At 38.6% G+C, this 17,309-nt stretch overlaps 1 protein-coding gene across 3 annotated transcripts in view; it reads left to right on the forward strand.

The window, feature by feature from the left end:
- The window catches only part of fbxw7 (F-box and WD repeat domain containing 7), a 114,549-nt gene that overhangs the window by 84,988 nt on the left and 12,252 nt on the right, over positions 1 to 17,309 (forward strand). For all 3 annotated transcript variants that reach the window (XM_004911148.4, XM_002933482.5, XM_012955611.3), the window contains 3 exons: positions 389 to 471; positions 3,367 to 3,508; positions 16,737 to 16,871. In XM_004911148.4, the coding sequence (XP_004911205.1) occupies positions 389 to 471; positions 3,367 to 3,508; positions 16,737 to 16,871 (360 nt within the window). The remainder of the gene's footprint in view (positions 1 to 388; positions 472 to 3,366; positions 3,509 to 16,736; positions 16,872 to 17,309) is intronic.

Raw genomic sequence — 17,309 nt, forward strand, 5'->3', positions numbered from 1 at the left:
CAATGCTATCATGTAGTATATTGCTTTTCTTCTAAATTTAATTCCATGCGAAGGGCTCCCACAATCTCAAAGGGAGTTATATTTTTCCCCTACTTGTATTTATATTACTGAATAGGAGCCTTGTGCCCCTAAGAAGTTGTAGGGGCATAGTGCCAATGAAATCTTTTTGTCTAAGTTCTTATTATTTTGAGCAAAAAGCTTCATTTCCATGTTTGATTTATCAATTAATATAAATACTTCAGCTGATGGTTTTCTGCTAATTAATAAATAGTCCATCATTGATCAACAAAAATACTCCAATATTTTACTTAAACCCATTAGCAGCTTTATTGTGGAACAATTATTTCTCAGACGCACTGTTTTATGCATTGTCTCTCTTTATTTCCAGATGAAGAGAAAGTTGGATCATGGATCCGAGGTCCGCTCTTTCTCTTTGGGAAAGAAACCCTGCAAAGGCTCAGAGTACACAAGGTAATTACATTCAATAATAGCCCTTTTGCTAATGACTGGAGTGTACATCCTGTCTCACCAGCTGCTTAGCTTCTTCTCCAATCTGAACACAGCTTTGCTTTCATTACTACTTCAGAGGGTAGATGTACATCATGAAGAAGAGCAGATTAAATTGGGGGGGGGGGGGGGGGGTGAAAAATCCTAATTTTTGCTACTTTAGGCTGTTCTTTTGGAGGAAATACAGAATAATGCAGGATTATTTTTTTGTTTTTATTATTACCTGTGTAAATCTGCCATGAGAACTATAGCAAATGTTCAATGTGCTAGGGATCCAACTATGTACTGTGGTGTGTTTGTTTTTCCCTATTGGTTGTTTAGCCATTGGCCTCTGTGTTGCTGGATGAGACTCAAACATGAGGGAGGCATTAGGAAAGGGCACTGATGATTTTCTTCCCACTGTATTATACCACATCATGTGATGTTTCTTTGGTATGTAGGACGTGGGCATGTGTTTTATAGTGGAATTACTTGTACTAGTATTAAACTAATGGAAGGAAAATGCTCATCAATCTATATATTGCTTATTAGCCTTCTTTTTAAAACACAGATCTTTCTGTAGACTCAATTTCTCAAGACTCAATTTTTTTTTCTTTTGCTGACACCTCTATGTGCAAGCTCAGAAATGATAAGCCTGAAGGCCACTCAAATACATTAATATCCCTGGAGTAATGTGTAAGTGTAAATCACACTTGTCTTCTGAAGGCTTGTAGAGCAGGTTATTTCCCATACAAGGGAGGAAGCCTACATTCTTATATCTGCTAATTCTTACTGTACAGAATTCCACCAACTATTAATTTAGGCCATAAACATGGTATATATGAAAGGGGCTGCTTGGATACAGTTTGTTGCTCCTTGCTGTCAGGTCTACTTCATACAATTGCACTGCTAAAGTCACACTTGTTCTTTCTCAAATCTATATGACCTCACACTTATCAGCTTTGTCACATAGGGACACATTTGTTAACACAGAATGCCGGGAGATATGCCAGCTAGTCTTATTAGTGTTTCATTTATTTGCTATGTATCTTGTTGTATTCTCTGCTGTAGTCATGTGTAATTTAATTTTGTCTCTGAATTTTGGCGCTCCCTCACTTTTCACTGTGTGCCTTGTCTAATGTAATAGTGAATTTCTGTTGATGGTTGTTTGTGAAGTATCAAGGATCTGTCCACTCAGTGGCCTCAAGAGAAATCAATTTAGCATTATTCATTAAAGCTCTTCCCGCAAAATGAAACCACTCTCTTTATGGCCATTTTTTTTGATGAACCCAAGAGTATTTCTATGTTGATGTTGAGAAACACAAAGATATCATTGTAATTAAAGCTTTTTGCATAAAAATAATCCCAGGAGGGGATTCCTTGTCCTTTATCAACTAGAAGCTCTAATCAGCGGGAAATTAAAGACCATGATGGTCTCATGTTGCTTCAAGAGCTTATTTTTTATTCACAGTATAATGGAATCAATGAGGCCCTTCCTTTTAGGCATGCCTCTTTCATTATCCAACATATTAAAACCCCAAAGGAAGTAGGTACTAGGATAAGATTCCTATATAGTGTGCACATTTAGACTACTTTATTGGACTGAAAAAGTGGGCACACAGTGGTTTTTTTTAATTATGCATATTTTCCCCTTTTTGGTGAAAAATTCGAAGCCTTTTATATGGTTAGCATCTGTGGCACTGAAGGGCAAAGTATTGAATTAGTAAGGGGTAGAGTACATGCCCTCTGGGAGTGTTTGCTGTAAATGAACGTGCCTGAGAAATTGATTGCATCCTTGAATAGCATGACTTGGTGCTTTGAGCCTGACTGACACTTTAGGCTTCCTCTATCTGCTAAACTTCCAATATACTGAATAAATTAATGACCAATATCAAGCTTTCATTTATGTATATATACATATGTCCAGTTTATTACAGATTTTCAGCTGCCACACATTTGGGCCTACAACCAAAAACATACAATTCTTCTATTACCACATTCTACACAGTGTTATTCGACAGAAATCTGTCTCTGATTGGGGAAAATCCTTTTCAGTAGGATTAAAGTTTTTGCACTGTAAGAAATGTGTCTGTTAGTGCACTTAGTGGCTCATTTCAATCCCACAAACACAAGATTTCATGCATAGAGAAGCATACATGAGCTGTTACTCATCCAGTATGAAAAATAACTGCATGTTTCTGTCAGCATTCTAATTGAGGTTTGAAGGGCTGTGTTGTTGTGTTTAAGATAAACTTAATACTATAGTGATACAACCTTTGTAGTAAGCACCTATTTTTTAGAGAAATGTTGACATTCTCCGCTAAAGAGGAGCTGTATGTTAGTGTGAACCATGCAATCGACAGAAAAGCAAATTAGAGAAGTTAGGAGGTGGGATGGAAGTTTAATTTACAATATTTATAAAACATAACCATATGTTATGCGCCAATTACAATTTTAGGATCCATGGTTCTCTGCCTAATTTGATTTGCCTTAGATTTGTCAAAGTAATGGTTTCAATTTGCAGTTGCAAGCTGTTCTGCTTAAGTTTATCACTAACAGTACCACCTCTAACCTATTTCTGGCATGGTATGCAGACAGCACCACAGGTTTTGTTGCATAACAGACACTGCCATTAATGGCTCATTCACCAAAATCCCCTCATTTTACCTGTAAGAACTACATTTCCCTTTAATAAAAATAATGGTATGGTTGCATAAACTAGTATACCTGTGGTTAGTGGTCTAATTTGTTACTTTGTGTCTCTCTGAAATCCAGTGGAATTGACTTCCTAGGCCTACTGGGTTTACTCCATTGCTAAACTGCTAGAAATATTGCACAGTTGTCTTTTGTTTAATGTCTTCATTTTCTTTATTTGCACAGTACGACAGGGCTTGTGCCATGTTCAGCAACACCTACTACGTTTGGGGACCTAAGAGCGGCAAATGGGCAAGGTCAGCAAAGACGTCGTATTACATCAGTGCAGCCACCAACAGGCCTCCAGGAGTGGCTTAAAATGTTCCAGGTACAAACTATCTTTTAACCTGAGAGCAGAGTTTTGTTGGGGGGCACCTCAGAACAACACTGAAACCATCATGTCATTGCTATAACTGTGTATATATTAATGTAGTGCTACTTTTATATGAAGCATTGTGCATTTTTTCGAAACAATTATAGTATAGGCAGAGAACAAACATTGCCCCATAGATTTTACTGTGCTTGTTTGTGTCTGTAATAAACAGGACATGAACAATTTTTTTTCTGTCTTGCAAAACAGTAGCATTTATCTTCACTTCCTGTTGTGGTCACATTTTCTTGACATTTCTATTTTGTAGCTTGTGAGATGTAGTGTAGCTGTTGCCTATCTTTATTCTCACTTACTTATGCATGCAGTTCTGCTAGCCATCCCACCATTGGTTCTTGCAGCAGATGCCAGTAAGGACTGTTGTGCTAACCCATTGTTTATACTGTGACCCACTTAGAGAAAAAATAAATCCGCTTAGCCAACATAGGGTCTCTACCCAGGCCCACCTCCTGAACTGTTACAACCTTGCACATCAGAGTTGGCGATGCCATGTTCAAGTCCTGCCCCTAAAATCACCTGATGTTATCATAATGCACACATGCTTTTTCTGAGCATTTTGCACCAGAGAGTAAGGAAGCAGAAGTTAAGCAGTTGAACATGGCAGCCACCAGCTATGATTCTGATGTGCAACTATGCCTTAAAAAGACAATATAGGGGTGCAGGGTCATTGGTTTGCAAGGTTCTAGTGCAGGGGTGCCCTAGAGGTAGATCGCGGTCTACGAGTAGATCACTTCAAAGTTTTTGGTAGACCTCAAGACCAATCTGCCATTTTTTCCTCCCCAACATACCAGAGCTTTTGACTGCAGCCATACTGTATAATGTGATACTTTTTCTAAAGTAAAGACGTTACACTATTTTAATTAAAGTAGATCTCATGATGAAGGCCAGTTGGCAAGAGTAGATCACAGGATGACAAAGTCTGGGTACCCCTGTTCTAGTGGGACTAAATTACTAATGTATAGGTGCTAAGTGCACAAAGTTTTGATTAGCTATGTACATAGCAAAGATCTCATTATTGATTGTGTTACTTCCCTTGGGCAATTAGGTGCCTCATTTAGCATGTTTACCCATTCATATATAAGGCAGAGACAGGTTGAGCTTATTGTTAGAGAGGAGTCTTATGTTTGTACTGGAAAGCTAAGTGTTACATTTAGTTTATGCTTGCACTGTTAAAGGGTGCTGCACCTTTACATATTGAAGTCATAGCTCCTAACTTTTTTCTCTGAAGGCAGATCTTACCTTCTCTGAGAGTAATTGATTTATAAGGAAGGTGTTTTTTTTTCCAGCTGTTGGACAAGTAAAATAGTCTGAACATCCATGCAGTTTCCAGCTTTGTGATTTTCCTACTTTTTTATAAGGCTGTAGAATGTCAGTTGACACAGTAGCTGAAAAACAAGCAGCCCTTCCAAGAGGCTATTTTTTAATAGTATTAACAATTTAATTTTTAACTTAATTTTTTTTTTTTTTTTACATTTTATATGCTGCCAGGCCCTGTGTGGCAATCTGTATTTTCTGGAGCTGCTGTAAGATTCTAAAGACAGTCACTATTTATTGGGGCTGTGTGGGCCTCTGTGTATTAGAAATGCCAAGGCCTATTTTGAATCTCAGTCCGGAACTGTTTGCTGTTAGAAGAATGCATTGTTTGTGTATTCTCATGCAGCTTATTAAATGAGTCAATTTAGCATTGGGATATAGATCTAGTTTTGAAAAAGCATACAGGGTGACAAGGTACATTGTGTAATAATACATAGCTGGCCAGGTGTAGCCTTTTGAGAAATTTTTATGGTCCCTGCCTGCTCCAGGGCTTTTTGCATAAAGCGCAATCTAAATGTTTTCTGGCCTATATATGTAATCTGCTGGATAGTCTGTCTACTACAGGGAACAGTCTGGGCAGCACTAGATTATTGCATCCATATCACAGATGTATGAATGATTTATTTTGCAGGGAGCAAGCTGGGCAACACTGGATTAGTGCGTCCATATCACAGATGTATGAATGATTTCTTTGTGCTCCCATCTGTATTTTGACTTCAACTCAGTGCCATCGCAAAGAAGCAATTCTGATTGTTTACAGCCGAAGCCTGTACAGTGGTTCTGAATTGATTTTTATGACAGTATCTTATGTTTCCATCCCGTACCAGTCCCTAGCAAAGCAAACCATTGCCTTCATTGTTTATGGTGTAAACACCAAGATTTAGTAAACTGCATCGACTCTCTTCCCACTTACATTAGCTGATTGCCTGAACTGCTCTGCATAAGTGGGTGCTGTACTGAAGACAGTGCCCCTGTATCAGTGGAATTCTAATGGTGAAAGGCATACAGATGAGGCCTACATGTTGCAGTCTTTCGTAAAAATGGCACAACTGATAGTGTGGCACCAGTCTGCTGTGTGGTAATATTTCTGCAAATGGCTTAATGCAAAGAGCCCACTGTTAAGCTTGGTAAATAAAGAATGCCTCATGTTTGAGAGCTTCTGTTATTTCTTGCTGTAGAAACTGGCAAGCCTGCCAGCCTTCCATGATGGTTAGGTTAAAATGGGTACATTGTTCTCAGCTTGTTTTATGTTGTGTGTTTCTGCCTCAATAGTTTCTGTGTCTGCAACTGAAGCCTGCAAGCAACCTTGTTGTACTCCTTTTTGTAGAATGAATGGAAGGGAACAATTCTGTAGTTATAAGTGAAAGCAGTTGGTGCAGGCGGCCAGAGCAAAACGAGCAACTATAGGGGGATATGTTTGTCACGCTTGAGAAGCTTTTCACTTTTAAGCATTATTATTGTGTCCCTTGCCAAACTCTAGGGGTCATTTTGTGATTATAGTCACTAGTGTTAACATACTGTTGTGTAAAAATACAATTATACCACAAATTAGTCAACTTGATTTTACTTGGGAGATTTATCTTTCTCCATTTATCTCCATTCTTATGGTGTACAATTGTATCTGCAAGCTGTTACAATAACCCAATATTTCAATGACATTACAGAACCAGCAAGTACTACCGCACTAATGGTGAATCTTGCTCAGAAAGAGAAGCCCTTTAAGAGTTTTTGCCAAACAGCAATTGGTCAAATAAGTTTGTGGACATTCTGTTCAGCTTAGGCCACTGGTCACCGTTAAATTGAAATTGTACTGTATTTTTAAGTGGCCTCATCCTTCCTTTTTTTTTTTTCCAATCAACTGTAGAGGGATTGTTTTTGCACTCCTGTAGCTGTGTTGAGTTGAAGGGCTTGTTGTGCTTCATCAAAAGATGTAATTTTGATTCTCAAAATGCATATGTTCTTAAGCACTTTAGCTGATTAAATTGCTTGACCTTTTATTATTTAAAAGTCATTGCAGATGAAAAGAACTGAAAAATAATAGAACCCTGCAGTGTTTGAAAAGAGGACACTGTTGTCTTAAAAGTCCTGCTAACTGGTATTGGGCTACTCATGGGGTGTAGAGTAACAGAACTGCGCCAAAGTCTGGCAGAAGGTTCGATTTTCACACACTTTTTTCCAGGGATTTTGCTAATTTACAGACTAGGGGTCTGATTTGGTGTTTGGACAAATATGTGGGTTCAGTGCATCCCAAAGTAATAACTTTTGGCATATCCTAGAAATGGCAGAACCTTTTATTCATCCATCCATATCACATTGTCATTTTACTACAGTTTATCCCATAAACAGGTGCTATATTATATAACTGGCTCTGTTCCTTAGAATTATATCATAACACTACACTGTGAGATATATTTTGTTTTAGAAACTACTTGTGTTTTGTTGGTTTCTGTCTGAACAATGTACATGATTAGGCGAACGAAAGAAGCATAACTTTTTTGCAATTTCTCTGTCTATTTTCTGGAATACCTAGAGAAAGTAAGGGCATTTGATACCCACTGTTGTGAAGGGTACACTGGTTATTTTACACTGCTCCCCAAACTGTGGGGCTGTCCCTCCTAGATGGGACTAAATCCATGAAAGTGGGATCCAACCTGATGGACAGTTAGGGTAAAACTTGTAGATGGCTTATTTGCAGTCTTTGGTATTTGACCTATAGAAGAGTGCCTGTTAGCATGTTTTCATAAATGTTGCATTAGTATAAACTAATGGAAGCCTGGGCATAATTCATGATTGAGATTGTAGGTAGTCATATGTGGACTACTAGCCTGCAGGAGTAAAACTGTCTTTGTGCTTCCAACCCTGAATTTTAAAAATAAGCACCTACTTTGAGGTCACTAAGAGCAACATCAAAGGGCGTAATGGGCAACATGTTGCTCAGGGGCAACTGGTTGGGGATCACTGCTCTACAGTGTTCAGTGACTGCAACCTTATAACATAAACTCTTATTATCCTACAGTGAAAGTTAGGGTAAACATTAGGCTGACTGCTATTTAAGTCTTGGTTATCTCTGAAACTAGAAGAATGACCATCACAACCATTTTCATATATCTGTGGCTTTGGTATGAACTAATGGTGGTCTGAAATCCTTTTGTTTTCATTTGTTTACATAAGAAAAATTATAGGGCTAAGAGAAAAAGTAAAAAAAAGTATGATTATTGTATTCCTCTACTATTTCTTTTCCAATAAAGTCCATTACTCATCTATACAGAAAACTAGAATATGTAACTAGAAAGTGGTAGGATGAAATCTATTTTCTTTGTTCACTTAGTACTAAAAAAATGATCTGTAAGGCTAATGTGAGACCAGGCGTATGGCGTATATTTTCTGCAAGCTGAAAAACGCTTGCTGAAAATACCACCATAGGCCTCCTACCTGTGCACGGTATTTTTGGCAAGCGTTTTTCAGCTTGCCGAAAATATATCACATACGCCTGGTCTGACATTAGCCTAAATTGCTTTCAGGTGTAAGTACTTTTCAGAGTAGCCATTTAATAGGATTAGGTGGCACAGTGGGAGATATTAGAGAGGTTCCCAAAGGAGGAGATACTAGAAAAATGTATGATGATTGAACCCCTGGTAAGGGAAAATAAATTGTTCTGCTTATAGGGTGCATCTGTTCTATGTTACCTATTCTGACATATTTAAAACAGAATGGAAAGATGAACTCTCCAAAGATAAACCAATTGCTTTAGAAAATATGCAGAAGATATACAAACACATATACATAGGAATGTAATGCCTCCTCTTTCAAAGTGACTTTTGACTAAAGCCATGTACTTAATTGGTGAGCTAAGAACCCTGTAATCTGTCAGCTAGTTTACAAATCAGGTGTGACGTGAAAGGCCCAATGGTTATTGCTGTGCTCCAGGGCTTGTATTAGTCAGCCCTGTGCCCCGACATGTCCATCTTGCAGCCAACCCCCAGGTGCTGGACTACGGCTCCCAGCAATCTCCCACCCTCCCAATCCCTTCATCAGAAGAAAATGCTGCAGGCACTAATCTAGTGAAGCCACTGTATACAACATGCTAGAGCTCCGGGAATGTCTTTTAGACCAGCAGATAAGTAGATGACCTCACCAGGCTTGAGTTATGCATTCATGTTCAAATCAAATAAGTTCCCTTTTTCCCACTGTCATAATTCATTTTGTGCTGGAGAAAAATAAGTTAAGAGGCTTTCAAGTTTGGAACACTGGATGGGAATGTATAATTGAGAAGAATGGCTCATTTGCCGTGCCCCAACATGTAATCTAAAGGGAGGGGTGTGCAGGTAATTATCCAAGGCATCTGGGCTACTTGCCAGGTGTTTCTCCGCTGTATCCCAAGAGAGCCTGAAGGGCTCCAGCGTGTACCACCTTTCAGCAAAGAACTACTGTTTTTATTTGCATGATTTGTCCTTCACAGTTACACTGAATAAGAAGCTATTCACTCTGCTATCCACTCCCTCTTTTTTTTGTCTATAATTGCTGGTTCCCATTCATTCAAGCCATTTGGTGGAGCACCAGTATGCAAATTCAGATTAGAGGATAATAAAGCACTGCATTTTGGGCACATATAACGTAAACGGCACGATGGAGATAATTTTCCCATGCAGCCAGAAACAGATCCGCTGTCTAATGCTGACAAAAGTAAGAATACATTATCCCCATGGCCGTAAATGCTAACTGGACAAGTGAGGCGGGTATCTTCTGGCTGAGCTGTAAAAACACCAATTTTTTCCCATCTAATGAATTGAGGAAGGTTGCCTTGAAGTGGAATAATGTCCACTGAATGCAAAGCATTAATTTGCCCTGTATCTGTGATACTGGAAGGCTTTCAGACTCTTAATTGTATGTACTATAGAGCAGGATTGGCCATCTGGAGGCCTGTGACTCAGATGTGGCCCTCTGAGGGATATTTACAGCCCTCAAGGACTCTATGGACTTTTTTTGTATGACATCATTATTTTAATGATATAATCAGGCCTTTGAACATGATGTAAGAGAAATAATTACCTCTCTACATGTATAAATTTGCACAGCACAGCAGGATATGCTTTGCTCTGTTCATAGAGTTGACTACATGTTATTAACAGGTACTCCCAAGCAGGACAGGCTTTAACTGAAGGGAACCCCAAGCATTGTTGCATTGGAACAAGGCCCCAGAAAAAAAGCCAATTTCTGATAAATATCCTGTTCACTTCCAGTATAAATGTTTCAAAGAACCTAATACTTATTGGTTACTTATTATGAAACATGTTCATGCTTTTTAGTACTTTTTTTTTTCTCAGTAAAAAATAACTCTCTTCTCCTGTCTGCTAAAGTCTAGCATCCATGCTGCCTTTTCATGCTAGATTGGCCCCTTGAGACTATTATTCCATTAGTGTCAATTGATGAGGTTAAGTTCCTCCTCATTGAAACAACTGGCATGTCAGTCACCATTTATATTAATAAATGCAAATAGCAGATCAATAGGGCCTTGTGCACAGAATAACTTATACATGTTAAACATTTGTAGAATAATATATTTCTTAAAAATAGGTTGTCATTTTCCATTAACACCTTTTTTCTTATTTTATGGGTTGCACTTCACCATAATTTAACTATCAAGCTTAAGAGCTTATTTATCCTAATTAAAAACTATTGGAATAGTACAGTTTCCCTTGCCTCATCCAGTCAGTATTTTCATAGAATGTGGCAAATAAGAAAGAAACTTCCTATTAATACAACTTATTATTTTGGGCACTTGTTGCGGTGTAACGGACTATATTTTACATGTTATGGTCTGTTTCTTGTTAATATGTAACTTCTTACAGTTATTTAAGTTTTCCAATTTAATAGCAACTGTCACAAATTGTAGTGCAAAAAAGTAATATTACACTAATGCCTTAGTGTGATGATAAGGGGGGTTGTTCATCATCTTCTACCTCATTCTAGCTCTCAAATGGGGGTCACCGACCCCAGCAGTCAAAAATTGTAATTGTGCAATTTTATTGGTATTGCGACTTTTTAAGGCTTCTCTTTCTATTTGGGCCCTCCCTATTCATATTCCAGTCTGTAATTTAAACCACTGTCTGGTTGCTAGGGTATACTGGACATTAGCAACCAGATAGCTGCTGAAATTCCAAACTGGAGAGCTGCTGAACAAAAAGCTAATTAATTCAAAAACCACAAAAAAATGAAAACCATTTGCAAATTGTCTTGGAATAGGTAAGTGTGCATCATACTAAAAGTTAATTTAAACTTTAAAAGAACAGGAACACCAAAAATGTAGGGGTTTGTATTAAAATATAATGCACTTATAAATGTATTTGTTACAGAAAGTGTCATATAGCCTATAACCAATGGCTACTTCCATTGGTACTAATTACCCAAGTTCCAATAGGGCTGTTGGTTTGTTTTGAACATTTGTATAGCTCATAACATATAAACTCGTTGGAATACCCTTATTAGATGTTGTAAATAACATTTCCTAGATGAGGTAGAAACAAATGTTACTGTAGGAGAGCCAGGCTTCTATAAAGTAATAGTAGTTCTACATACTTCTGTGTGTTTTTAAGGTAAATTAGGGCCTGGAGCAAATACTTCATATATGTTAAATCAGCTGCACCTGGATAGATAAATAGGTCTCTCAGGGTATATTAAAGCATGAAACTTAATTCTACGCTTCAAACAGACAGGGACAAATGTAGTATCTTTAGATGCCTTAGGTTATATTAAAATGTATTTTAATATAATATTTTAGAAACAGACATGGAAACAAGCACATATTATATTGCCTGTTATATGTACTGGCCTGCATTTTGGCATAAAAATGGTTTAATATATCCCTGAGGACTGTTTATAGATGAAGGTGCAGCACCCTTCTGGAATGGTCATGCTTTTGCCCTTTGTATACTCAGGCTACGCACACAGCTGGGACTGTCATTACACACAGAGCAGGGGCAGAGAGGCCGTTTGACCAAGACCCAAGGTGGCCCTATTAAAGAGAATATTCTTGGTAAAAAGTTCAATCTGTGTGTTGTTACACTGTGTAAATAAAGATTTTCAGGCAGGTCCAGCCCTTTAGCTGTTGGTGGACTTCTAACACCCTAGCAGGGTGCATATCATTCATTTATGTTGAATTGTTGTTGTTTTAGGTTTACTTAGCTTAGGCGTTATTCCTTTCCTTCCATTTTGGGCCTAACTTCCAGCTTATTTTTCTTGTGTTGGTAGGTATATTCAGTAACCTGCAGGCCTGTTCCTAAACATTCTTGCCCTCTTGTCATGTTAGTATTTTTTTCTGTTTGCACAACAAATGCAAATCCTTTAAACAGTGGAAAAAGCGCAGCTGGCTTGCATGCCGTATTTTGGTTTTTATGTTTTTGGAAATACTGCTTTTATTTACAACACGTTTTAATGTGCGTCGTTTAAAGGCGTCCATTGTTTGTATGCTCAGTGATTAATATCTAAATTTGTTTGGTCTTTCCTTATATGACTATTTCTTACTGGAGCTTGAGCAAAAGGCTTACTACATGAGTATGTGTATTTTAAAGGGAAAAGTATATAATTTTATATATATATATATATATATATATATATATATATATATATATATATATATATATATATATATATATATATAATATATTGTTTTGCACATGCTTTCCCTTAAGCAGATAGTCACGTATGAACTGTTTATTTTCTGTGTTGACTTTCCCATGCAGATTGTGTTTGTGCAAGTAGTGGTGTACTGCTACTCCCATGCCAAATAAACCTGCCTGTCTGTTCCATTTGTGTGGGGGTTTTGCTCTCTATACCTGACCAGTCTGTTAATTGTTCCATTGGAGATTTTTCTTGGTGTTTAAGTTATTATTTTGACATTATTTCAACCCTAAAATTGCACATTACAATGTCTGTTTCACATATTATGTATGTGTGTTAGCACTAGAGCTGTAGTGCTAGCTTTGCACATCTTATGTCATGTGGTTCCCCTTTCACAGACTTTACAAAAACTGTAAGAAATGCAAGATATTCAGAGTGTATTTTAAAGTACTGCCTTTTTTAGTATAGCATTGTTTTTATTTTGAACAACAGAATAAGAGCCAAATACACAAATTGCAGTTAAAATGGTGCTTTACCAATTTATTTGGCTGCAGAGTGTAAAGAATAATATATTTTTGTGGGTAAGCAGGGGTGGCAAGCAGTGGTCTGTTCTTTTGGCTGAGCTGTTGCCCACAATTGTGGACTTAAGGTCCCCATACACGGGCCGATAGAAGCTGCCGATATCGGTCCCTTGGACCGACTCTGCAGCTTATCTGCCCGTGTAGGGGCAGAAATGAGTGAGCTGCCCGACCGATATCTGGCCTGAAATTGGCCAGATATCGTTCGGCCAGGTTAAAAAATCCAGTCGGATCGGGGACCGCATCGGCTTGTTGATGCGGTCCCCGAACCAACTGCCCCATTGCCGCCTACATAATCCGGTCGTTTGGCCCCAGGGCCAAACGATCGGATTATTATTTTTTTTAACTTCAAGCTCCCCGATATCGCCCACCCGTAGGTGGGGATATCGGGGGAAGATCCGCACGCTTGGCGATCTCGCCAAGCGAGCAGATCTTACCGTGTATGGGGACCTTAAGTGCTTACACGTGTAGGTCTTCTATCAACTAGGGTGCATTCTGGTGTGGTGAGTAGCTGGCCATGCGCATATCACGGAGGGTGGATTGTTACCAGTTATTGGACCTGTGTTACTCCCGGTTGCATTGTTGAACTGAAGCTGAAAGGAAAACCTGGTGCTCTGGCTTGTGAATTTCTCCATTGTACCTTAATGCTGGGGCTGCATTACTTTTACTATGCAGAAGACTTATGCATTGCTGAAACCACCCATGTTTCATAACAAGCAGATTCCTGGAAGCTCTTATATTATCTCCTTTTATTGGTTTGCCTTTAAGGAGAGAAAAATATTCCTGGACCTGCTTCCAAAAAATAAATAAAGAAATGCTTCCACAGTATTGGCTTTTCACATGTACTGTATATCCATCAGATTAGAAAAGCATATGCAGCAGTATAAAATAGACAGTTTAATATTGATTTAAATGGATCCTGTTAGGTTTTGATTATTTCCAAATGTTTCTCATTTAAGGGAGTAACATTTCTGGATTCAATCTTTATAGTAAATGTGAATAACTGTGTATTATAATTATTTTTTAATTTTAGACTTAAGCATGTGGTCCACCCTCTCCTATAATCTTAGTCCTTGTTGCATTCTAGGCAGGTGTGTTGCAGTGAGGCATGTGCAGCCTTTATTAATCTGGCTATAAAGAACAAATAAGCCCAGAAGCAGCATTCTACTGCCTGCAACAGTCTGCGCTGAGTCTGGCTTCAACACCATTTGTGCATGAACCCTAGAGTGAAGATTGGCCTCAGACTGCTTGTTTCATAAATAAGAGCCACTGCAACATAGTCCCATTGGGATGAGGAATACATCAGCTAGTTCTACGGCCCTTGTCCCGATGGCCTGTATCCCACCAGTGTGATCTGATGGAATCAGTCTGATAATGGCCACATTAAAGTTGGCATATAGGGGAAAAATCTGCTTGTTTGGTGATCTCGCCAAGCGAACAGGTCTTTCAATGTATGGACAGCTTAAGTTTATACTGTAGCTGAAAGCCAGTTTACCTACAGACACAATTTAAATGAAAATATACATAACTTCCCCTTGCTGGCCGATTGTTACAGGATTCTTAGTGTTTTTCCATGGGAAGCCTTTCTGAAGGGAGCACTCTTATCTCCCCTTTGCGTAAATTGCGTCACACTCACATCTTCTATACCTGGTATTTCTGTGGCCTTTTATTTTGAGTTCACCTCAGTTGGACCCTCTAAAGGCATGTGGTTCAGACACATTTAATCTTTTTTTAAAGTGTAGCAATTAACTGCACAGCATTGTTTCCAGGTGGATCACTGCCTTGTACTGTGACATTATTTTACTTTTGATCCAAAATGAAGTATCGCTGAGAGAATAGACCTCAATTCAATCAAATGGAATGGTGTTGCCTGTAGCCATGATTTATTAAATGTATTGCCATCATGGTAACACGCAGGCAGCCCTTCACTACATTCTCACATTGCTACAGTACAGCAAAATTAGGGGCTGTCAGAGGGACTGCATTCAGCTGGATACTGAAATGATGTATGTACACTTTGCATTGCTGCGTAGTCAAAATTATTGCATCAATATTAGGAGGAGTAGGAGCTGCAGTACTGATTCCCCTGAGGTCTAATGATGATCTCTTGCTGTAGAAATAAATTAAAATTTGCCAGTATTTGCATCCTAACATTTGCAGAATTTGTGATAAGCTTTGCAAGCCTAAAATGCATCAAACTATCAGACATGGGGGCACAGTTCTTTAACTCAGCAAGGATAATCCATTCCAAATCCATAACTGGCCAGCATAATATGTTTTAAGATAATGAAGAATGAAGAAACGTGTGTTCCCAGGGAAACAAATTACCTCTGTACCAATCACTGTTCTGCAGAACTGGCCTCTGCTCCTGGCCGGCTATTGAACAGTTTACAGCACATTACTATGATCATTCATTTTCCAGCACAAAAGTTTGTTCATTTACCTGATGTTAAACCCCCCCATAAGTAAATAATAATGTTTTATTTGTGTTTATAAATATCCAGTACCATATATTGACGCAGAAAATGCGTTTATTTCATTTTTAAGTTGCTATATATTGCTAGTTAACAGATAGACAAGGAACTTTAGCCATCGTGTAAAGAAAATAAGGCAAAAGCTAGTCACTTGCAAAAGTAAAGTTGTCACCTCACTCCTTTAGAATACTTGCAGACAAGATGATTTGTTGGGGACAAAAGCTTTAAACTGGCCAAGATTAATGTAAATCACATTGCAAGCCAACTTTATCTGGTAGTAGTGTCAAAGACGGTCTCATTCACAAGCAGGAAGATAGGGTGTAAAGTTCAAAAAAACATGAAATCCTCCTTTTGCAGTGGCAGACGCAGGCTGTAACAGAGCCCTGTATGGGAGGGACAGGACTGCCCTGCGCCCACTGACACTGCACTTTGCACCATGTGCCTGACAGGTTTTTTTTGTTGTTTTTTTCTTAAATCTAGCATGAGTTGTAGAGTGCAGTCAGTCCCTGGACAGTATTATAGAATGTTATATACTCATGAGCAAAACACTCTCATGACTCTTTCACTTCTGCCCAGGGCCATCATAAATGAGCCCTATAGTGTATACTGATGGTATATGGCAGTGATCCCCAACCAGTGGCTCGGGGGCAACATGTTGCTCACCACCCCCTTTGATGTTGCTCCCAGTAGTTTTAAAGTAGGTGCCATTTCTAAATTTCTGGCTTGGCGAAAAATTCTGGAAGCACAGAGACACAGTTTTACCCCAAGCAGAGCCTCCTGTGGGCCACATGGGGCTAACAAATAGCCAATCACAGTCCTCATTTGGCATCCCCAAAAACATTTTTCATGCTTCTGTGGCTGAGTGTGGCTCATGAGTAAAAAAGTTTGGGGATCCCTGGTATATGGTTTAACAGAATTACAAAATGACACCCAAGAAAATGTGTGACCACAATGTCCATCCTGCTGCTTGTTGAGCTATTAATCCCTGTGTATTTTGATATCTGGCGCTCGGTAACAAATGCTGAAGAATTGCAGAATTGACACTCCGCAATTGCCAAGCCACTCTTCCCTCTGAAGTGCCCATGTGTTGGCTATTGTAGATATATTTGTTCATTCAGGCATACAGAATACACTGTAATTCCAATTTGCAACCTTTAATTCCTGGGTATCTGCTTTTCCCCACAGAGCTGGAGTGGACCAGAAAAGCTCCTGGCTTTAGATGAACTTATCGACATTTGTGAGCCAACCCAAGTAAAGCATATGATGCAGGTCATCGAACCCCAGTTTCAGCGGGATTTTATATCCTTATTGCCCAAAGAGGTGAGACTTATCAGATTTTATAAGACTCTTCAACTAATTTGTCACCTTAAACTGCTGCCATGCTAATTATGATGTTCAGCAAAGTCACTTAAACTTTGTTAATAGGCGTTAAAGGCTGGCTGACGCATTTCCATGGATTAACGCACTAATTTGAAGATTATTGTATGTTTAGGATTTAAATGGCTTGACAATTGGCATGTCCAACTACAGTCACCTTGCTCCTTAATACATTTTACCCATTTACCCTGAGCCAATGTAGTTTACCTAACCAATTTTATTAAGGCTGGTATGCGTGACTTATTTATTTTTCTCTCTGAATGGGGATGTGTTCCACATTTCTGAAATTACATTTTTTATTTACTAATCTTTCATTTTGCACAACAAATCAAACAGTAGATCTTAGAGTCAGTGTGCATAAGGTGGTGTCTCTTTTATTTG

The sequence above is a fragment of the Xenopus tropicalis genome, chromosome 1 (assembly GCF_000004195.4).
Source record: "Xenopus tropicalis strain Nigerian chromosome 1, UCB_Xtro_10.0, whole genome shotgun sequence".
Lineage (NCBI taxonomy): Eukaryota > Metazoa > Chordata > Amphibia > Anura > Pipidae > Xenopus > Xenopus tropicalis.